The 25,075-nt window shown below is 38.6% G+C and overlaps 1 protein-coding gene across 1 annotated transcript; it reads left to right on the forward strand.

Moving 5' to 3' along the window:
- Window positions 1-46: 46 nt before the first annotated feature.
- On the forward strand, window positions 47-22,909 carry LOC126009374 (complement C5-like). Its single transcript, XM_049773779.1, has 10 exons — window positions 47-108; window positions 1,805-1,887; window positions 2,490-2,586; window positions 5,609-5,723; window positions 6,470-6,593; window positions 11,249-11,370; window positions 11,866-12,048; window positions 19,598-19,801; window positions 22,358-22,567; window positions 22,667-22,909. Exons 1-10 carry the CDS (start codon window positions 47-49, stop codon window positions 22,844-22,846), a joined length of 1,380 nt encoding a protein of 459 aa, XP_049629736.1. The 3' UTR covers window positions 22,847-22,909.
- The last annotated feature ends 2,166 nt before the right edge of the window (window positions 22,910-25,075 follow it).

The raw sequence follows: 25,075 nt of genomic DNA on the forward strand, positions 1-25,075 counted from the left end.
AACTAAAGTTTAAAATAAAAAAAAAAACCAGTGAAGGTTCTGGATTATGGCAGAATCTGGTGAAGCCATTTACAGAGGGCCAAAAGGAACTGATGTAAAAGAAGTTTGGTTCTGACTTTTATCTCAGGCCCAGTGAATGTCCTTCCTATGTGGAAAGGAACGTTTGCTTGGGCTCTTCTGCGGAAAGCCAGTGGTCTGATAGAATGACTAGCTGCAGCCCCATATTAGCCTGCTCTATCTGGTTCAGCGAGCACATTCATGAGAATTCCAGGCAGCAAATACTATGGGTGATACACACTGTCCCAGATGCCGAGTTTAATAGAAAAGATTAAAAATGGGACAAATGGAGGAATTCCACTAGTTGTGTTTAATAGTCCACAAAGGCTATTGAGTTATCTCAGAAAATAATTACAAAAATCTGGATGATATATTTTGTGATTTTAGACTTTCATATTGCATACATTTTTTGAAAATAGAATTCTTTAAAGTGGAAAGAAAATTGCCATTTATGGATCCTGCCTATGTGCCAATCACTATTGTCCTTTATCATTCTCATTATGATTTTGAGTATTATAAAAATGTATAGGCGATTTTAAGGCCACAGAGACTTTAAATGGTGGGCTGAAATGAGAACCCAGAATTGTTGATGGCCATTCCCATCTTAGCTCTTTTCTTCTACCACAACACCCCTCTGAAAATAATTTCAGGGGTCTACAAATGTCATAAAATGCATGTCTTGCATGTATGAGTCCCCCAGAGTGCTTTCCCTGGCACTGAAAAAAAATCACACTGATTTAAGGTTGTGATATATTCAACAAATATGCTGGTTGATTTTATAAGTTTCACCTGACCAAATGGTTTATGAACATTGTCCATATTTTCTGAACATACTGTAGAGAATATGAATCCAGTAATATAGTTAAGCTTTAAGACTTATTGAGGGGCTAAACAAATAGTACAGTGAATATGGTGCTTGCTTTGTGGTGGCCAACCTGGGTTCGATTTCCAGCACATCATGTGGTCCCTTAAGTCCCACCAAAAGTGATCCCTAAACACAGAGTCAGAAATATTCTTTGAGCACTGTGAGTAATAGCTCAATCCACCCAAAAGAGTCATTATTTATTAATAAATGTCCTTACATTAAAATATTTTGTAGTAAAGTATATTCTGTGACATTCTAGAGGATAAGTAGCATGAAAACAACTTTCAGTGTGTCCAACTCTTCTTAAAGAGTTGTATATAAATAAATGTACTTTTATATATACAAATAAATATTATATTTAACTTCTAAAACATCTTTCAAATATGGCATATTAGAAGGCTCATAAATCTGTTCATTGTTTTTTGGGGAGACACACCTAGCAGTGCTCTGAGGCTACTTGGCTTTGCTCAGAAATGACCTCTGGAAATAGTTGGTTGCCTCTATGTGGTTCCAGGGACTTAAATCAGGGCTATCAGTGCCTTACACTCTAAACTAATTTTGTGGTCCAAGGCCCTTAAATCCACAAGTGCCTTCAAGATCATATAAACATGGAGTTGTCAAGGAAGTTTGAAAAAGAATGGCCCTTTTGAATTTCAACTTCACCACTCACTAACTAGCTGTGTGTTCTTCTTATTGCTGGGCCTCATTTGTCTGATGTTGGAGGCTACCACAGAATATTTCCCATATTTTGTGAGGGTTGCATGAGTTTAAATATTAAGCAACAATAACAAAACTTGGCTGTTATTAAAATTTGAATATTATATATAATCATTGGGTAAATATTATTTGATAATACCTGTTTTTAATGTTTTATTTTCACAGTTATGGCTTATGGAAAATTAAAGCTAAATATAAAGAGGACTTCACAACAACTGGAACTGCATATTTTGAGCTTAAGAAAGATGGTAGTATCTCATGAATTTCTGAGATTTCCAGAAAAGTGTTTATTGAATACAGAAGTGACAATGTTGATGGTTGCACAGAGGAGTTTGGGAGATAGTAGGTCAAGGACCAAAGCTCTTGGACTGACTCACCTCCCTTTAGTGACTGAAATCTTGGGCTTTGATTGCCCTTCGCATTCTTCAATGGGTAAAATCCTTTTAGAGAGAAAGATTAGATAATGTCCTAGCAAGATCCATGCTTTTCTGACACGCCATTCTGATTTCCTTCATCTATAGACAAGACCAGGTGATGAGGATCATGCTGAAAGAAATGGGGAGATTCATAAATTCTCACCATAGTTCAGGCTGAGACGAGAATGTACACCTAAGCCCCAGTCATTGCTAATTTCTCTCTGCCCTAAAAATCAATAAATGTGAATATATTTTAGTATATATGATTCAATAGGACCATGTTGCAGAAGAAATATGAGATTCACCCCTGATTGGAGGATAGATTTCCCAACTGTGCAACTAGTCATCCAATGAGAAAGCTCTCCACATTACAGATGTTTCTCTCTCCCATTTTTTTCTTGAACAATAGTTAAGGGTGTAATTATTTTGTTTAGAGCCAGTGGAAAGGCCCGCTCATATCTCATTAGAACCAGAAAAACCCTTCATCAGCCATAAGAACATTGAGGACTTCAAGATTACTATAAAAGCTAGGTAAGAATATTATCATTTTCTAATTCATATATAATTCATATAAATTCATTCTCCCTGAGCACAAACAGATTTCATTTTGAAGTCAAATATACTTTCTTTCAATGCTTGTCTGGGGTTTTGTATAGAGAAAGACTCTGAGATTCAATATAAGAAACAAGATTATTAAGAATATCTATAGCGAAGTAGGGTTAGTACAGAGATTAAGCACTTGCTTTGTATGCAATTATACCCAACTTTGCATATAGTCGCCTAAACACTGTCAGTAATGATCTGTAGAGCACTGAGCCAGGAGTAAGCCCTGAGCAGGTGTATTAAAAATAGATGCAACAGGGCTAGAGAGATAGAACTGCCATAAAGATATTTGCCTTTCATCCCACAGATCCTAGTTCAGGCATCAGCGCATCAGCGCCACAAATGGACATGGATTCATGATTTGTTTGAATAGTTTATTTTACAACTAAAATATTTGCAACTAAAATTTACAACTAAAATTTTTACTGTTGTAATTGAATATCACAATTCAATTATATATTAAAATGACTATTCAGTTGGCTATCACTGCCCATATAAAAATTGCAATGTTGGGGGCCAGAGTGATAGCACAGCAATAGGGCATTTTTCATTTAAGGGCATTTGCCTTGCACTCTGCCAACCTGGAACACACCTGGATTCAATCCCCAGCATTCCATATGGTCCCCACAGCCTGCCAGGAGTGACTGTTCTGTTCTGTTTTGTTTTGTTTTTTGAACTTTTTGGGCTATACCTGGTGATCCTCAGGAGTTACTCCTGGTTATGCACACAGAAATTGCTCCTGGCTTGGGGGACCATTGGAGAACCAGGGGATTGAACTATGGTCCTTCCTAGGTTAGCCGTGTTCAAGGCAAACACTCTACTGCTTGTGCCACCGCTCCACTCCAGCAGGAGGGACTTCTGAGTGCAGAGTCAGGAGTAACTCCTGAGCACCACCAGGTGTGGTCCAAAAGCAAAATTTAAAAAAATTTAAAAAAGTTAGAACATCAGGGAGCCAGAGCAATAGAGTGGGAAAGGCAATTGCTTGCATGTGGCTGATTCAAGTTTGATCCTCAGCATCCCATATGGTCCCAGATCATTAAAGGAATAATTTCTAAATGCAGAGTCAGGAGGCAACCTTGAGTGCTGTCATGTGTGGCCCCAAATTAAACCAGAACAAAACAAAGAAAAATTCATTTGTTGGGGCTGGAGAGATAGCATGGAGGTAGAACATTTGCCTTGCATGCAGAAAGACAGTGGTTCAAATCCCAGCATCCCATATGCCCCCCTCTACCCCCGAGCATGCCAGGAGTGATTTCTGAGCATAGAGCCAGGAGTAACCCCTGAGAGCTGTTGGGTCTGATCCAAAAACAAACAAAAAAATTCATTTGCTATGGAGTTAAGATTTATATTAATTAACTAATCAAATATATCTGATTCTACAACTCAGTTACTGAAAGCAAGCCTAGAATAGTTTGAGCAGATGTAGAAATCATAATTAGGAAGTTATTCATTCATTAGGAACAGTGACTTGATGTTTTTAGTTTTATTTAAAATAGGAGAAAGGGGGCCTGAGTGGTATAGCAAGTGGCAGGGCATGTGCCTTGTTGCGGCCAACCCAGGATGGAGCTGGGTTCAATTCCCAGAATCCCACATGGTCCCCTGAACCTGCCAGGGGCGATTTCAGAGCCAGGAATAACCCCTGAGCTCCGCCAGGTATGACCCCAAAACAAAACAAAACAACAAAAATTTGAAAAATAGGAGAAAGTTAATGTTTTCCTTTGAATTAAAAAGTAAATTAAAATTTTAAAAATTGAAAAGGAAATGTGTTCAGTTTTTACAAGTTGGCATCTTCACACGTGCGATCAATATGTGGCCTGTCTTTTATGGAAAAAATACCACAGGAAGTATAAAGTTAATTGTCTCACCATGGTGCAGAGATGGATGAAGCATGGTCCTTACCACACTTGAGTGTTCAAGCTCACTTGGGCACTCTCAAGCTCACTTCTCCATAAGCGCACTATGAGTTGAAATATTGTGGTAGGCTGAGTAATAGTTTCATTCTTTTGGGAATTTGATTTTCTCATTTTTCAATAGAAATGAAAACATTTACCTCAATTCAGCACCTGTTGCATTTATGGATAAAATGCATGCCTGGACAAGAACACTGTTTTCTTTCTTTTTTTCTTTATTTAACGCTTCTCATGTTGTTTTCCTGTATGCTCATTTTTTTTACAAGGTGTTCATAAAACACTTTATTTTTATACATATCTTTATTTAAACAGCTTGATTAAAAATATGATTGTAGTTGGGTTTCAGTCATGCAAAGAACACCACCTTCACCAGTGCAACATTCCCATCACCAATGTCACAGATCTCCTTCCTCCCTACCCCATCTCCGCCTGTACTCTAGACAGGCTTTTCACGTCTTTCATTCATTCACATTGTTATGATAGTTCTCAATGTAGTTATTTCTCTAACAACACTCATCACTCTTTGTGGTGAGCTTCATGTAGTGAACTGGACCTTCCAGCCTGAACACTGTTTACAGAGTTAAAGAAAATTTATATGATTAGGTTTGATTTTGTTGCTATAAATGCTTTATCAAAAAGGAGCTATGCTATTTTTTATGTTTGAAACTTTATTTAAACACTGAGCTTTGCAAAGTTGTTCATAATGCAGTTGTTTCGAATATTCCTTTTGACCTTCCTTCCCTCCACCAATGTTCCCAGTTTCTCATCCACTCCCTGAAGCCTGCCCTCTAGCAGGCATGAAATCATTTAGTTTCTATGGTTTGTTACAACAGTTACCTCACAGTGGTGTTACTGAAGACCTGTCTGAGATTGTACTGAGACAAGGTGCTATTTGAACCTCCTGTGTTACTGTTCTCACACACTGAGCTTTATGGGTTTCTGTGAAACCTTCCCATCTAACTTGCTGTCAGGATTACGAAATTTGGCGATGTCTTGTGACCACGAGTGCTCCTAAACCTAGCAATGTTCTCTTTTCGTAGTTCTATTGATGGTCAAAATGTACGTGAGGCTGAAGTTTTTGCCCTCTTTCGGATAATAGAAGATTTAAATGATACTAGAAAGGACATGATGTTTGCAGGCATTGAAAAAACAAAGGTAAGAAAAGAACTTACGTAATCTTTACAGAAATAGAGAAATGGAGTCAAGTCACCAGAGCATATACAATGGAAGTAGATTTTTTCCCTCCAAGAGTTTACAGAGCTGAAATCAAACAAATAGTAATTTGGACTTTGGAAAGTTCCACGGAGGCTTGAGTTTCCAAAGCTTACTGAGGCAATTTAGTCTATTTGTAAGTACAATTTCCTGTACAAAGGTATTGTACTTACAAACAGAGTCCATCTGATGCACATTTTTATCAAATTCTAGCTTCAAATTTTGAACAGCAAGAGGCAAGATTTTGTTTATTTACTTATTTATTTAGTTTCTGGGCCAAACCTGGCAGTCCTCGGGGGTTATTTCTGGCTTTGCACTTTGAGATCAATACTGGCAGGTCTCAGGGACCAACGTGGGATGCTAGGAATCAAACATGTGTTGTCCATGTGCAAAGCAAACACCCCATCTACTCACTATACTATTTTTCTGGGCTCAAGAAGCAAAATTTTAAATCAGAGATTTTCATTCCCACCAAATGTTCTTACTTAATTGTCTTGCTTTATGACTGATGATTCAGGTTTAAAAGAAATGACCTTTTTATGAAGAGGATACTTCATAGATGTGAGCTTATACTTTCTAGTTGTAACTACAATGTCATAGTCAAGTGAAAAATTTTCAAACTGAAGAAAGAACTTTGTTTCCTTCCTGTAATATTCTACTCTCTACTCTTTTGTCCTTTCATAAAACAGTTGGTGAATGGAGTTGCAGAAATCAATTTTAATACTTCAAAGGCAGTTAACCTGTTAAATAAAACTATAGAAGTTGTAAATTACAAGTACTTGAACATATTTGTGGATATACAAGAAATTGTTGGTAAGTTCCTAAACTAATCCATAAATTCATTTTTCACCACTCTGCCTTTAATTTTCCTTTGTTTCTCATATGACTTTGACCAACATACCTATTTTTTAATACTTTATTATACACTATGCTTACACACATAATTGTAGTTGAGTTTCAGTCATAAGTAGTACACCCCCCTTCACCAGTGCTACATTCCCATCACCATTGCTCCACCCATCTCTCCTCCCCAATGTATTCCAGTCAGACGTTCTACTTCCCTTACTAATTGACTTTTTTTTTTTTTGGTTTTTGGTTTTTGGGCCACACCCGGCATTGCTCAGGGGTAACTCCTGGCTGTCTGCTCAGAAATAGCTCCTGGCAGGCACGGGGGACCATATGGGACACCGGGATTCGAACCAACTACCTTTGGTCCTGGATCGGCTGCTTGCAAGGCAAACGCCGCTGTGCTATCTCTCTGGGCCCACTAATTGACATTTTTATGATAGTTTTCAGTGTAGTTATTTCTCCAACTGCACTCACCACTCTTTCTGGTGAGCTTCATATCATGAGACAGTCCTTCCCACCCTCATCCCTGGGAATCATTTTAATAATATAATTTATTTACCTTAAAACCCATAGGTGATTCAGACTATTCTGTGTGTATCTCTCCCTTTGACTTATTTCACTCAGCATAATAAATTCCATGTATAGGAAAATTTCACTACTTCATCTCTTCTGACGGCTACATAATATTCCATTGTGTATATGTACCACAGTTTCTTTAACCATTTATCTGTTGAAGAATATCTTGGTTGTGTATAGAGTCTGACCATTATAAATAGCGCTGCTATGAATATAGGTGTGATGAAGGGATTTCTGAATTTTATTTCTTTGTATACCCCTAGGAGTGGTATAGCTAGATCATATGGGAGCTCAAATTTCAGGGATTTGTTTGTTTGTTTGTTTGTTTGCTTTTTTGTTTTGGGCCACTCTGTGACACTTAGGGGTTACTCCTGGCTATACACTCAGATATCACTCCTGGCTTGGGGAACCCCATATGGGACACTGGGAGATCAAACCGTGTTTTGTCCTAAGTCAGCTGCATGAAAGGCAAACACCTTACCACTGTGCCACTGCTCCAGCTGCAATTTCCAGTTTATTTTGGAATCTCCATATTGCTTTCCATAAGGGTTAGACTAGATGGCATTCCTACCAACAGTGAATGAGAGTTCCTTTCTCCCCACATCCCGGCCAGCACTAATTGTTCTTGTTCTTTGTGATGTTTGCCAGTCTCTGTGGCATGAGATGGTACCTCATTGTTGATTTGCATCTTCCTGATGATTAGTGATGTGGAGCATTTTTTTCATGATCCTTTTGGCTATTTGTATTTCTTCTTTGAGAAATTGTCTGTTCATTTTTTCTCCTCATTTCTTGATGGGGTTAGATGTTTTGTTCTTGTTAAGTTCTGCCAGTATTTTGTATATCTTAGATATTAGTTACTTACCTGATGGATGTGGGTGGCTTTTGTATCCTAGGCACTATTTCCTATGAGGTGCAGAATCTTCTTAGCTTAATATAGTCCCATCTGTTTATCTCTGCTTCAACTTGTTTGGAGAGGGCCGTTTCCTCCTTGAAGATGCCTTTAGACTCAATGTCTAGGAGTGTTTTACCTATATTTCTATATACCTTATGATTTCAGGTCTGATATCAAGGTCTTTAATCCATTTGCACTTGACCTTTGTGCATGGTGTTAGATGGAGATCTGAGTTTGTTTTCTTGTTTGTTTTGTTTGCAAGTTGCTGACCAGTTGTCCCAACACCACTTGTTGAAGAGTTTCCTTGTTCCATTTTGCATTTATTGCCTATTTATCAAAGATTAATTGATTGTATGTCTGGTGGACATTCTCTGAATACTCTAGTTTATCCACTGATCTGAGGGTCTGTCTTAATTCCAATACTCTTCTGTTTTAATGACTATAACTTTGTGATACAGTTTAAATTTGGGGAAAATGATGCCTCCCATATTTCTTTCCCCAAGGGTTGCTTTAGCTATTTATGGGTTTTTATTGTTTCAGATGAATTTCAGGATTGTTTGATCACTTATTTTTTGTCTTTTTTTTTGGGGGGGGTCACACCCGGCAGCGCTCAGGGGTTACTCCTGGCTCTACACTCAGAAATCACTCCTGGCAGGCTCGGGGACCATATGGGATGCTGGGATTCAAACCACAGTCCTTCTGCACTTACCTTCTGCCTTACCTCCATGCTATGTCTCTGGCCCCGTGTTTGATCACTTCTTTAAAGAATGTCATGGGTAGCTTTAGTGGGATTGTATTAAATATGTATATAATGCTTTGGGTAGTATTGACACTTTAATGATGTTAATTCTCTGAATCCATGAACAAGGAGCATACTTATTTTTGGTGTTCGAACAATTAGTTGTGGTGTATACTCAGTATTGCATATATGGTGTGGTACTTGCACAATTTGACTTTGCTGCTAGACATGGGCCATACTCTTTGGTTGTGGTTGTGGTGGTGCACACTCTGCTGGTTGTGTTTCTCTGGGATCATTTCATGGCAATTATTTCAAAGTTTGGGTAGTAATCTGTCATACCTTATCTTAATACAATGTTGAGCAGCTTAGTTGTATCACCAAAATGTTGTTTGCACATGGGATACTTGTGAAAGGCATTTTTCTGAATGATGACCCTCCAAATCTTACATTAGAAGATAGCTTTTAATGTTAAAAAAAAAAAGAACAGGTAACGCCAAAACCAGAAAATTTCCTTGCATCAAAAATGTGAATGAGAAAAATAATTTACTGCATTTTTTTGCTCTATAAGACACATCTGACCATAAGATGCATATAGATTTTAGATGCTTTCTTCCCCTGTACTCGGGCTTCAGCTCCAGGCAGCAAATGCTTCATAGGAGGCACTTTTTGGGGAAAAAAGTGCATCTATGGTATGAAAAATATAGTAGATTATGAAAGCACCATTGTCATTTGGGCATTTGCTTGCATGTGAGTAAAGAGAAAACACTAATATCTTACTACATTACCCAGAAATTGAATGTCATCTTGGAACTGAGAACTATCATGTGCTTGTCTTCCAACAGCATTATCATCCCTTGAGGTTATAGGGCTGTTTCATTATCTTAAGAGAAATGTGGATACATGATCTAACAGACATCTGTTTCAGGATGCTGTGTTTGAAATTGAATTTGAAATTGATGAATGGAAATGTTATCAGACTTCTGAAAACCTCAAATTATTGATTCATGGAGTGGTCCGGATTTTCCTGAATGATCATAACAATAATATAGATTATTTACAATTTTTTTGGGGGGTCACACCCAGCGGTGCTCAGGGGTTACTCCTGGCATCGCACTTAGAAATCTCTCCTGGCAGCTCAGAGAACCATACAGTATGTCAGGGATCAAACCCAGGTCTGTGCCAGATCTTCTGCATGCAGGGCAAATGCACTACCTCTGTGCTATTATTCTGGCCCCTATGGTTTAATATTCTTTTTAAAATGTTAAAACATTAATTTAAAATTAATTTAAAAACAAAAACTAAAAAATCTTTAAACGTTTTTTAAAATAAAAAATTTCCCTATCAAAAAATGGGGAGAAGAAATGAACAGACACTTCCTCAAAGAAGAAATACACATGCCCAAATGACACATGATAAATGCTCCACATCACTAATCATCAGGTTACCACCTCATCACCATAGAGATTAGCACACATCATAAAGAACATCAGTGCTGGCGGGGATGTGGGGAGAAAGGGACTCTCATTCACTGCTGGTGGGAATGCCTCTTAGACCAGCCTTTCTGGAAAACAATATGGAGGTTCCTCAAAAAACTGGACATTGTGCTCCCATATGATCCAGCAATATCACTTCTAGGGATAAAAAATAATAAATTCTAGGAACACAAAAATACAAAAATACAGTTCAAAAATCCTTTTCTCACACTTATATTTATTACAGCACTATAATAGTCAGACTCTGGGAAACAACCAAGATGCCCTTCAACAGATGAATAGCTAAAGAAACTATGGAACATATACAAAATGGAATATTATGCAGTCATCAGGAGAGATGAAGTCAAGAAATTTTCCTATGTATGGATGTATATGGAATTTATTATGCTAAGTGAAATAAGTCAGAGGGAAAGAGATAGACACATAATAGTCTCACTCATTAATGGGTTTTAAAAAATTTGATGCATTATTGTAATAATGCCCAGAGACTAGAGATGAGGACCTGAAGGACCGGCTCACAATGTGAACCTCACCACAGAGTAGTTAGTGCAATTCGAAAAATAACTACACTAACAACTACCATGACAAGTTAGTAAGTGAGAGAAGTAGAATGCCTGTCTCGAATACAGGCAGGGGTTGAGAAGGGGGCGGACATTGGTGGTGGAAATGTTGCACTGGTGAAGGGGGTGTTCTGTTTATGACTGAAAGCCAGCAACAATCATGCTTGTAATCATGGTGCTTAAATAAAATTTTATATTAAAAATTTAAGCCTAATTACAATTAGGTTTACAATTTTGTTTTAACTGAGTGTGATAGATGAATGGTTTGTACTTGTACAAATAGAGACACAGAGAGTGAATTCATGCAGATGAACATGCTACATCATTCTTGCCATATTCTCAGTGATGTTTTATTCCAGCAGGTGACTACACCATTGATAAAAACAAAGGAATTAATGTCAAATACTTCCTCTTTCCCTACACATTGGATCTGGTTGCTACCCCTCTTTTCTTGAAGCCTGGACTTCCATTTTCCATCAAGGTAAAATGACTATAACATCTTCTAGAGTGCATTCTTAGTCTGTGGAGGTCAGAGGATCTCTGAGAGGTATTTCTCTGTGAACTACATTGAAGATACCAAAATGGAAAAGAGACTGAGAGGACAAGGAGTAGAATAAGGCAGCCAAAGGCTGTGCTGAAAAGTAACAACAGCCACCACAACGATCGATTTTCTAGATTCTGGCCTTATCCAGGCAATTTATCTTGTCCAATTCATGGCAAGCACTTACTAAAAGAATGTAATCAATTTAATAGGCACTGAAGTTAAAATAATTAATACAGGTATCTTGAGTGTGCCAGTCAAAAGTTTAGAAAAACTACATTTGATCACTAAATTAAATTCTGCCGAGCTTGTATTTGGGGTGAAAAGGGAATATTTGAGTGGTATTTTTGTAAAATGATCAATATGAATTACTTCACTTGCTATATTGTCATAGTTGACAATGAACTAGCTAATGAAAGTGGTTTGGCTCAACAGGTACTGGTGAAGGATGCCACTGGCAATGTTGTAACTGGGATGGCGATAACCTTGAGTGCAAAAACGGTGGATCAAACTCAGGAGAAGACAGATCTGGGCCTAAGGAAAAGCACAACAAATTCTGATGGCATAGCCTCTTTTGCGATTGACATTCCCTCTGATGTAACAACTCTGGAGTTTCAGGTCAGCAGAATTCTCACATGTTATTGTTTCAGCTAACTCTTCAGTCCGTGTGGTAACTCGTGTCTTGGAAAGTTGGAGATTTTACACATAAGTCTTATGAACGCACACACATTTGATTTGTGGTCCAGGAAGTACAATTTATTGTGGTGAATGTTCCATGACGGTCTTGAATCTGTTTATTCTGTATTTATAAACTAATTTTTCTCTTCTGCCAAGCATAATATAATTCAAAATTAAAAAATTAGAATAAGAATTGCTAGTGAAATAGAGGAACAACAGTAATATCTATTCCCGCCCCCCACTATGATTGTCTCCCTCAATTCACATGGAGCTCCACTAAAAATTCATGTACATTCTCTTCTTCCTCCCTATATCTCAAATTATTGAGATTTGGATTAATTTCTTCCCCCAATTAATCCTTTGGAAATAATCTTGCTAAAGTTACCTGTGGGTTACTTTACTAAGATCACAGGATAATTTTTCAATTCTTATCTTTCTGGTTTATTCCAAAGACTGGTGAGCCGATTGATGTTTGTTAGTTTATTTGTTTTCGAAAAACCACATCTTATTGAATTCTGTATTTTATCCTTATTTTTGACCACACCTAATGTTGTATCAAATAATTAAGGATTGAGCTGGATGGTGAAGGATGGAGGCCCCAGCCACGTGGCTTCATCCCCCATCCAGCTGGCGGGTCCCAGGCCCAGGTGAAAAGCGAAATCACTCACTCACATGCAGGCATTAGGAAGCATCATCTTTATTCATGCCCTGACCACCACAGGTGTGTGGCCTATCTCATAACCTTTCAAGCATTCGGCCATTCTTAGCCCTGCATCTTATAATTCAGCCATCTTCCTCAGAGCCCCTCATCCCCAGGCTTCAGGGTTAATCTACCTATTCCAAGACCCTTCCCAGGAATGGGCCGGGTCTTGCAGGTAAGGTCACACCTAATATCCGGTTCCCAAGACCCCTCCCAGAAATGGGTGGGTCTCAGATAGGAACACCTAAATCCAGGGTGGAGTTACACCTAACTACTCAGAGATTACTCCTGGCTCTGAACTCAGTAATTACTCCTGGAAGGCTCAGGGATGATATAGGATGCTAGGGATCCCTGGGACAGTGACATGCAACACAAACACCCTACTCTCTACTTTAGAGCTCCAGCCTCTTTGCATTTTACTTTACTTTTTATTTTTTCTTTTATTTTAAATTATGATTATGGGGGACACCTAACTGATTACTGGGTGTTCTTCTGGCTCTGTGCTAGGGTGTTGCTCCCAATGGGGCTTGGGTACCATGGGATGCCCAGCACCTAACCCATGCAAAGCATATGCTCGATTCGTTGAGGAATCTCACCAACTTCTTAATTTTTTCCTTATGTTTTATTTTGTCTTTTGGCAACACCCAGTGGTGCTTAGCGTTTATATCTGGCTCTATACTCAAGAATAATACCCAGTAGGACTCAGGGGACCATATGTGGTTCCTAGGATGGAATCACAGCAGTCACATGCAAGGCTAGCACCCTACTCCAGCTCAACCTGAAAGATGATGCCAAAGACTCATCTCATCCACTTAAGACCCTTCTAGGAATTACTATTTCCATTTATTTTTGGAATATAGATTTTTGTATTTTTGTTTATATTTTAATATAATTAGTTTAATATAATTCATATCATTAATTTTTGAAAAAATATAAACATTACTTTATGCAAAACCAAGACTTTCTTACCAACTTCACACCTAAAATCTTCTAGGTGACTTATTTCAATCCATTGCCCCTTAACCACCTTGGACCCCACTCTCTTCATTGTGGCAAGGGAAATGGTATTACCTTTTTTGGGTGCAAATCTGACTTAACTGACTTTGTCCTTCCTCCCCTTTTCACATTCTACATATACCTCAGTTTTGACAATATATGACACTTTGAGGCTGCCAAATATTCTAGACAGTATAGCTATGATGTCTATGAAAGTCTATTTAGGTCTATCCCTGTTATTTGGGTCCTTAAATCCTACTTATTTGTATGTAAACTTTTTTCTTTTTCCTGTGAGCAAGGGATCAAACCCAGGTCTCATCTGCAAAGGCATGTATTTTGTTATTGAAGCACACCCTTGCCCTTGATGTCAGTTTTTTTTTTAAATACACTATTGATTGATTGGTTGATTGGTTTTTGGGTCACACCCAACAGTGTGTGGTATCCCATATGGGATATTGAGAATCGAAACAAGTGCCTCCCAAGTCAGCTGCATGCAAGGCAAATGCCCTACCACTGTGATATATTTCTGGCCCCAGAGGTCAGCTTTTAAGGGATATTATCTAAGAACACTTTTTAGACTACTCTCTATTAACAGAGGGTGGCATCCTGTTCTCCAATAAAAGTTCATGGATTTTATTTTCCTAAAAAGTTTCAAAAACTTATCCTACCCTCTTTTGTGTCCTTATCAATAAACAATTCCTGACATAATAATATATATTAGGGACCAGTAAAGATTGCCTCCTGAATTCAGAGATACCTTTCTAAACCTAAACAAGTGTCAAATAAAAATCTCCCTTTACTCTGATAGCAAGAACTGGTTTTCTTTTGTACTCTTTTATCCAATTACTTTCACTAGTTATATCCCCCCAATAACTAATTGTTCTGTTTTCACTAAAGCATACATGATCTAGCCTGTTGTTCAAAGGCAGAGACAGTCTTTAATATTTATTTATAAAAGTTCCCTATTTATGTGTATACCACACATAAATAGATCCGTTTAAGCTCTTTCTCTCTTTCTCTTTCTCGGGAAGTGGTAAAATCATTCAGTCTCATTTTCATTTGAAGCTAACATCTCTAATAGTGTGTAAGAGTTGGGCCCGGAGAGATAGCACAGCGGTGTTTGCCTTGCAAGCAGCCGATCCAGGACCAAAGGTGGTTGGTTCGAATCCCGGTGTCCCATATGGTCCCCCGTGCCTGCCAGGAGCTATTTCTGAGCAGACAGCCAGGAGTAACCCCTGAGCACCGCCGGGTGTGACCCAAAAACCAAAAAAAAAAAAAAAAAAAAAAAAAAGTGTGTAAGAGTTACATTCATGTATGAGCCTGTGGGTTTGATTTAGGAAACCAAAAAATGAAATAATTATTGCCACATCTCTTTTCCAATTTTATGCTCTCCCATTCCTTGTTTTTGTCAGTCTGTGACTGTAGAAAATATGAGACTATACATTGGCTTGTCATTTAAGAAAAAAATCCTAAAAATGTGATCTCCAAGGGAAGCACACATAGAGACCCTTAATATGTTTCTATGGGAGATCACCTGGATGATCACATATTTGGAATTCTCTCCCCTTTTTGTCTTTTTTGGAGGCTTTTCCAGATTTCTAGATGTTCATACTCAACTTTAATATATCTAATCAACAGTCTTTCTGTAGTCAATTCAGACTATAATTTATTATGGCACTAAAACAATGGGAGGTTAATTTGTCCTTTAATAATAAGTTATGAGTCCAAATATGTGTGAAGCATATGAGTACATTTATAGCTATCTCTTAAAACTAGACCTGTGAGTAAATGACAGCTTGGAAAGTGCCAAGGATTACTAAAACCACCACCACCACACTCACCATGGTCATTATGGACACAAAGTTCAATGCCAGTACTTTATTTTTCTTTTATGATCATTATTTGATTTTTTATTTTTAAATTTTATTTATTATTTATTTTTTAAACAATATTTTTATTTAAGCAACGTGATTACAAACATGTCTACAGCAGGGTTTTAGTTATAGAAAAGCACAACCCCCTTCACCAGTGAAGTCTTCCCATAACCAATGCCCCCCATCAACCCTCTCCACCTCCCCCACCCCGTGACTGTATTCCAGAGAGGAATTTCTATTTCTATTTCTCTCACTCACTACCATTGTCATGATAGTTGCTAGTGTAGTTATATCTCTAACTGCACTCACCATTCTTTGTGGCAAACTTCATATCATGGGCAGTCCTTCTAGCCCTTATCTCTATTGTTTCTGGGTATTATTCGCATACTATTTATCCTGTGAGACTATCCTGTGTCTATCTCTCTTTCTCTGACTCATTTCATTCAGGCATAATAGTTTCCACATCTGTTCATGTATAGGAAAATTTCATGACTTCACTTTTCTGATGGCTGTATAGTATTCCATTGTCTAGATGAATCACAGATTCTTTAGCAACTCATCTGTTGTTGGGCATTGGATTGCTTCCAGATTCTGGCTATTGTAAATAGTACAGCAATGAATGTAGGTGTGCAGAAGGCATTTTTGTGTAATGTTTTTGTATTCATAGGGTATATCTCTAAGAGTGGTATTGCTGGATCATATGAGAGCTTAATGTCAAGTTTTTGAGGAATCTCCATATTGTTTTTCATAAAGACTGAAATAGCTGGCATTCCCACCAACAGTGAATGAGAGTCTTTTCTCCCCATATTCCAGCCAGCACTAGTTGTTCTTGTTCTTTGTGATGTGTGCCAGTCTCTGTGTCATCAGATGATACCTCATTGTTGTTTTGATTTGCATCTTCCTGATGATTATAGAGCATTTTAATGTACCTTTTGGATATTTGTACTTCTTCGAGAAATTGTCTATTCATTTCTTCTCCCCATATTTTGATGGGGTTAGATATTTTTTCTTGTTAAGTTCTGTCAGTATTTCACATATCTTAGACATTAGCCCCTTATCTGATGGGTATTTGGTGAATAGCTTCTTCATTCTGTGGGTGACCTTTGTATCCAAGGCACTATTTCCTTTGAGGTGCAGAAGCTTCTTAGCTTAATATAGTCTCATCTCTTTATCTCTGCTTCCACTTGTTTGGACAGTTATGTTTCTTTCTCTAAAATGCCTTTAGTCTCAATGTCAAGGAGTGTTTTACCTACATGTTGTTCTATACACCTTATGGTTTCGGGTCTGATATCAAGGTCTTTAATCTGTTTGGATTTGACATTTGTTATTGGTGTTAGATGGAGATCTGAGTTAGCTTTTTTTGCATATGGTTGAGCAGTTGTCCCAGCACCACTTGTTGGAGAGGCTTTTCTTACTCCATTTTGTGTTTCTTGCCTCTTTATCAAAGATTAATTGATTGTATGTCTAGGGAACATTCTCTGAATACTCAAGTCTATTCCATTGATTTGATGGTTTGTCTTTATTCCAATACCATGCTGTTTTAATGACTATTGCTTTGTATTACAATTTACAGTTGGGGAAAGTGATGCTTTCCATATCATCATCATCATCATCTGTAGCATTAAGCCCTTATGATGGACTTGGCTGTTAGACATCTTTATTTACTTTGGTCCACGTGTGGGCCTTTATGGTAAACCTATTTAAGCATTCAGCCATTCTTAGCTTGCCCTGCATCTTAACTCCTTTCAGCCATCTTCCCTCTGACCTCCATACTGGCAAAGACCTTAATCCTCTCCAGTCAAAGCCTTATCTAACTTTTCCAAGACCCCTCCCAGGAATGGGCAGGGCTTGCAGGTAAGATCAAGTTACCCAAGGAAGAATGGGGGATGGGGCTTCATCTCTCCCTTCTCTGTAATGTAAATGAAACTTTTGTAATTCTGACTCTAAAGGCAGGTAATATTTCCAATGCAACAACATAATAAAGTGAAAATTAACATACCAGTTCTTTTTAAAAACATAACATTTCTGCAAAATATACCATACACCTGTAACTTAAAAAAATTCTTTTTTTTAATGCTTTTTATCAAGCACTATCCTAGAACTTCTTTTGTTCCTATACCTTTAATACTATATAAACTATTTATTGGGGGAACTTTCGTTCCTATAAACTTTCCCTAAACACAAGTACTACAGCAAAAAAAATGCAGGACATACATTTTAAAAACAGGCTCAATACATTAAAATACACAGTAAACATTATACCAATGGAAATATTAACTATGGAAAACAATAAAGCACATTTAAATAGGCAAGAATATGTCTTAGATTAAAGTTATATGCAGGCAGTTAGAAATCAGATCTTTTAGTTGGGCTAAGCTGTATTACTCCCCCCCCCTTTTTAAAACTTTTTACACTACTATCTAATTTTTTTCCCATTACCAACACCAATTGTGTAATTCCTTCACTGAAAACCAAATGTGCAGGCATTGATTTTGTCCCACAATGCTCTCACCATGGTTTCACTGCATGGAGTTTCAGCCCCTGCAAGCAGGTCCTCTTGCGCCATTTCACCTCTCTGATCTGGAGGGTGGATCCCAGGCTTGCCACTTTTGTCCTTTCCATGCCGCTGTTGTCACGTGGCTTTACCAGAGCAGAGCAGAGCAGAGCAGAGCTGAGCTGAGCTGAGCCGAGCCAAGCCAAACCGAGCCGAGCATTGCCTCTTTTGGGCTGATTAGGAGCTTTTTGCCTTTTTGCCGCAGGACAGGCATTCTCTGCTGATCACAGCTGCCTTATTTTTCAGGCAGCACTTTGAAAGCTGACTCTGCTGCCACAATGCAACATGTTCGCAGCTTTTTTCTCGCAGGGCAGGGTGCATTTGGATGTTGGATTCAAAGTGATTCAAACTAATAGTCCAGTCCGAAGTTTTCAAAGTCAAAGTCCAAATACAGGCCGAAGGTCATTCTCAGAAAATCAGTCCGCTTTCAATACTGTCTTTTTTTCCCTTTGTTTCCAATCTAGGCTTTTCATCAGTCTCTGAGGAGGCCGAGGTTTTTGTTTCTTGTAATAAAGTTTCAGTTCTGGGCCTTGGATGGGAGTGATGCAAGTTTTCACCTCCCCTGTTTTACTGGTATTTTTGCCCCCAGAAGGGGTCGTGGCCATCTTTGAACCTGGTTCCATGTGGCCCAGGATTTTGGGCCCCGTCCACCCGAAAAGAGCCAAAATCAAACTGAAAAGCAGAAATCTCACCATAATCGCTGTTTTCTTGGGATTCAGATCCACATTAGGGCACCAGGATGTTGCATTAAGCCCTTATGATGGACTTGGATGGTAGATGGAGGCCTTTGTCCTTAGGCCCCGGCCATGTGGCTCCATCCCCCATTAACCATCGGGTCAGCAACTTCAGGTGGTCACAGCAGGTATAAAACTCACTCACAGGCAGGCTTGCAGAGAGATAACATCTTTATTTACCTTGACCCACGTATGTGGCCTATATCATAAACCTATTTAAGCATTCAGCCATTCTTAGCTTGCCCTGCATCTTAACTCCTTTCAGCCATCTTCCCTCTGACCTCCATGCTGGCAAAGACCTTAATCCTCTCCAGTCAAAGCCTTATCTAACTTTTCCAAGACCTCTCCCAGGAATAGGCGGGGTCTTGCAGGTAAGGTCAAGTTACCCAAGGAAGAATGGGGGATGGGGCTTCAATCATCATCATCATCATCATCATCATCATCATCATTATTTGTTTATTGGGAAACATCTGGTGGCACTCAGGGATTATTCCTGACTCTGTGTTCAGAAATTGCTACTGGAAACCTTTGGGAACCATATGGGATGCCGGGGACCAAACCCAAGTCAGCTACTTGCAAGGCAGATGCCCTACCCATTTTGCTATTACATTATTATCACTATTTCTTTTAGGTGAGAACGGATGATCCAGAACTTCCAGAGGAATATCAGACCAGCAATCACTATCAAGCAGTGGCTTATTCATCCCACAGCCAAAGTTTCCTTTCCCTCAGCTGGCCAGACAGTTACAAGAGTTTGCTGGTGGGAGAGCAGCTGAGCGTAACTGTCACTCCTAAAAGTCCTCATGCTGACAGGATTACACACTACAATTACCTGGTAAGGTCGTTCATGTCTAACTTGTACCTAATCCCCTTCTTGTAGCGTACTTTTGTGTAAATATTTCTTTAAATGGATACTTACCTAAGACAAAGGAACCCCGAAGTGATACTTAGTCACTGTGAGAATGCACTTACATAACTATTGACTGTCTAAAAATCACGTTCCTAAACATCTTCAGAATAGAACCTCAGAATATCTCCCCAAGCTCTCACATGTGGGACAGAGTCAAGAGTCTGCCTTGGTCAGAACCCATCAAGTGTAGCTTTAAGATTTTTATTGGGGGGCCGGGAAGGTGGCGCTAGAGGTAAGGTTTCTGCCTTACAAGCGCTAGCCAAGGAACGGACCGAGGTTCGATCCCCCGGCGTCCCATATGGTCCCCCCCAAGCCAGGGGCGATTTCTAAGCACATAGCCAGGAGTAACCCCTGAGCGTCAAACGGGTGTGGCCCAAAAAACAAAAACAAAAAAAAAAAAAGATTTTTATTGGACTTCTTCCAAATTTTAGGTTTATAGAATGAGGTGTGAAAGTGGGGGTTTGATAAGAGCTGTCATTTAGTCCTCCGACTAGTCTGGACAATAAAGAGCACTATAAGAAATTAGACTCCTGGGCATTGCAACAGTCTTTGAGAATGTGCTTTATTTACACAGGGAATATCTTAATAATGTACTCAAAGAAGGGTAGAATGTTTTAGGCATCACTCATTGCTGTTTAAAATACAAAGTAGTGGTGCCTTTGTTGAGCCAGGTGTACTACCTACTTTGTGGGTCCAAGGAAGAGAGAGTCCTGGAATTATGGTGTAAAACCCTGGTGGTCATCATGGCCAAATGTGTGTAGCATTGGTCTGGATCATCTTAGCAACAATAAAGGGAGGAAAGGAGAAAAATGGAAAAAAATTAGGTACAAAGTAGCAATGCCAATTATGCAAACTGTACAAAATTCAAATAGTACAATTTCAAATTGTACAAAATGCAAAATAAAAATAGTACCATCCACTATTTAAGAAAAGGCTCAGGTTTTGAGTCAGCACGATGAGGGGTAATTTCCTAGCTAATTTTGGTTTTCAAAAAGAAACCTTTGAATGAAACATCACTCTCCAAACAAGTGAAAGTAGATATAAACAGATGGGATTATATTAAGCGGAGAAGCTTCTGCACCTCAAGGAGATTGTGCCTAGGATACAAAAGTCATCCACAGAATGGGAGAAACTATTCACCCAGTACCCATTAGATAAGGATCTAATATTGAAAATATGCAAGTTACTAACAGAACTAAAGAAGAAAAAATCTAACGCCATCAAAAATTGGGGAGAATAAATGAACAGACACCTCGTCAAAGAAGAAATACAAATGGCCAAAAGACAAGTAAAATAATCCTCCACATTACTAATCATCAGGGAGATGCAAATCAAAACAACTATGAGGTACCATCTCATGCTACAGAGACTGGCACACATCACAAAGAGCAAGAACAATCAGTGCTTACCGGGATGTGGAGAGAAAGAAACTCTCACTGCTAGTAGGAATGTCATCTCGTCCAGCCTTTATGGAAAACAATATGGAGATTCTTCAAAAAACTAGAAATTGAGCTCCCATATGATATAGCTATACTACTCCTAGGAATATATCGTAGGTACACAAAAATAAAATACAAAAATTTCTTCCTCACACGTATATTCATTGCAGTGCTATTTACAATAGCCAGACTCTGGAAATAACCAAGATGTCCTTCAATAGATGAATGGCTAGAGAAATTATGGTACATATACACAATGGAATATTAGGCATCCATCAGGAGAAGTGAAGTCATGAGATTTTTCTATACATGGATGTACATGGAATCTATTATGCTGAGTAAAATAAGTCAGAGGGAAAGATAGACACAGAATAGTTTTACTCATCTCTGGGTTTTAAGAAAAAATACATTATTGTAATAATGCCCAGAGACAATAGGGATGAGGGTTGGATAGACCTGCTCACTATATGAAACTCACTACAAAGAATAGTGAGTGTAGTTAGAGAAATAACTACACTGACAACTATGGTGACAATGAGTGAGAGAATTAGAATGCCTGTCTGGAATACTGGTGGGGGTATGGGGAGGAGGTAGATTGGGGACATTGGTGATGGGAATATTGTACTGGTGAAGGGGGTGTCTTTTTGTGACTGAAACCCAACTAAAATCATGTTTGTAATCAAGGTTCTTAAAAGATAATATTAAAAAACTTTGAATGAAAACAAGTCCAAGTTCTTTTACTTTCAGTGACTGATAATATCTTACTTCTTGAGCCACTTGTTGAAGTAAGCAAGAAATGTACAGATGTTGAGAGTGACACCTTTTAAACTAATAAACAGTTTGTATCTATGAGTCTCAATTTTTATGATTACTGAAGGATATAGATAAAGCCATAATGTTATTATGACTGCAATGAGGAAATATATTCATGTATGTGGGCTTAAAACAGTGTAGTATCTCTCTGGAATTCATTCCTCTTCCCTTTATTATTGACTCAGTTTTCAGCCCACTTGGATTTTTGTTTATTGCTCTGTATTTTTAGATTTCATCTAGGGGGAAAATTGTAAACTTTGGTACACAGAAGAAACTCCCAGGTTCATCTTTCCAAATTTTGAACCTTACCCTGACTCAGCACATGGTGCCTACAGCCTGTCTTTTGGTCTATTACTTTGTCATAGAAGATCAGATGACAGAATTAGTGTCTGACTCAGTCTGTCTAAAAGTTGAAGAAAACTGTGATAGCCAGTTTCAGGTAAGCCACAAATACCTTTGCCAGCCTGACACGAACTTTGACCTGACACTAACACAGTTTCACCTGACACTAAGATTCTTTCCTTCTCAATTACTTTAGATTTGTGTATCTTCAAACAGAAATACACCTTCTCTCGGAAAAGGTATCTCTTTAACTATGGAAACTCAATCAGAAGCGTGGGTAGTATTATCAGCAGTGAACATTTCTACATATCTCCCTGAAGGAAGATGCAAAAACCCCACAAAAGGAGTTAAGTACATGCTGACCTACTTGGTATAACACAGGGCCAAGGGACCTCCATGTTTCTCTCAGGAGTCTATGGTTTACTCCTAGGAGAATAAAGTAAAAGATGCAGCTACATCTACATCTTTTCGGCTACACTTACAGATAATAAGTAAGCCAACAGTTTCTGACTATTTTCTATTTGGTTAGTATCATCGCAAAACATTTACATCTGTAACATTATTCTTTCTTTGTCTTATTAACCATACCTGTAGGTGTTCAGGTACACTCCATGGGATTCTTGGGGAACCATGCATAGTTGGAGATTGCACCCAGGGGTGCTCCAGCCCTTGGATCTCATCTCCCTAATTTATCATCTGTAATCTTATTAAATATACACAACAATCCCTAGAGTTGGCTAGTAAGAACACAAATCTTTAAAGTGGGGGTCAGAGAATAAAGGGCTGGAATGCATGTTTTGCATGGAGGAAGTCTGGGTTCAGTCCCCTGGTACCCATGTTCCCCAAGCACCACTAAGATATTTCTCAAATGCTTGCTGGGAACAGGGGTGGAGGGAGGACAACATTGGTGGTGGGGATGCCCTTGATTCAATGTCACTATGTACCTAAAATATTGCTGTGAAAGATTTGTAATCCACTTTAGTCAACATAAAAAACAAAAACACCATATTTCTCAAATGCTATTCTGTGAGTAGCTCTTGTCCATCACTGTGGGTGGTCCAAAGCCAAAAAATTAAATTCTTTCCACATACTTTAGTTGGTTTTTTAAAATTACTTCTGGAGAACTTGGGAGACTATATGGGAGGCTGAAGATTAAACCCCAGTCAGTGATATACTAGGCAAGCAGCTACCTGCTGAGCTATCTCTTCAGCCATCTTTGCTCATTTTTAAGAGTGGTGGCATTCTTATGAACTTGATGAATAATACTAAACTGGAATGAGAAAACTGCAGAATTCAGTTCTAACCTTTAAACTTCAGATAACATTATTCATAATACATGTGTTCTCCTTTGTAGTTTCTGACTGTTGTTTTTTTTTTTGGGGGGGGGGATTGTCTTCTCTTGAACAGATACTCCAATCTTCTCACAAAAAGAGCCAGGACTGTGGAGCAGGCGGTGGCAGGAATAATACTGAAGTGCTCTATTCCATGGGACTCACTGTCCTTACCAACATGAATGAAGATAACTCCCAACAAGATGGTGACTCAGTTTCTTTTCAATAAGCTTTAGAACTATTGGGGGTGGGGTTCGAAAGGGGACTCAAGTAACCCCCTGTCTAGAAAAGAGAAAACTCAAGCAGAAAACACAGTGTCACTCCTAGCAATATGTAACTGGCATAGAATGTTTCATGCTGACTTCTGATAATGCTCCGGGTGGTAATAAGGGTTACTAGGACCTCATCATATGGTGCAGGGGACCATCAAGGCAAGGGATGATGGCCTTGAGGAACACAAGGGTAGGGTTTATTACCAGGGATCAGATTTGAACTCAGGGCCATGTATATCCTCTGGGCTATTTCTGATGCTACTGGGGAAGTACGTGGGTGGGTATGCATTTTCAAGGATGGAACTCAGGTCCTATGTATGGCAGGTATTGTCCTTTGACTTCTGAACTATCTTGTGGCTCTCACCCTGAATATATTTTCAAGAGAATACTTTGATTTTTCCTGACCCTGAAATCATCTCCCTTTCAAATCCTATTGCAATTACAGATTAATCCTTTAAAGTAAAAACTATTACAGTATAAAAACTTAAGCTCTAATTTTAAAATTAAAATTTAATAAAAAAAAACAAATACTCAGGAAGATAACAAAAATGGCTGCCACACTTGGTCTTTCATATGATCCCAAGTTGGTTGGAGGTCACTAGGGTTACATATTGTTGTGCTCAGGTATTGTTTTATTAGTTTGTTTTTGTTTGGGGGATCCCACACCTGATGGTGCTCAGACGTTACTTCTAACTCTGAACTCAGGGATCACTCCTGGGGAGATTCAGGTTACCATCATATGGGGTGCTGGGGATCAAACCCATGTCAGCCATGTGAAAGGCAAGTACTCTATCCACTGTACCAACTCCCTAGACCCAGTTGTGCACAGGCTAATTTCAGTGCTGAATATTGAACTCAACCTTCTGCACAGGCAAATGTGGTCCAACCTTTGGAGAATTCTCTTCACCCTCAATCTGTGAATATTATGTAAGTACTTATATGATTTGATTGAAGTATCTATTCTAAAGATGTTCCTCTGGTTTTTTTTTGTTAATAGGTGCA

The sequence above is a fragment of the Suncus etruscus genome, chromosome 5 (assembly GCF_024139225.1).
Source record: "Suncus etruscus isolate mSunEtr1 chromosome 5, mSunEtr1.pri.cur, whole genome shotgun sequence".
NCBI classification, from domain to species: Eukaryota; Metazoa; Chordata; class Mammalia; order Eulipotyphla; family Soricidae; genus Suncus; species Suncus etruscus.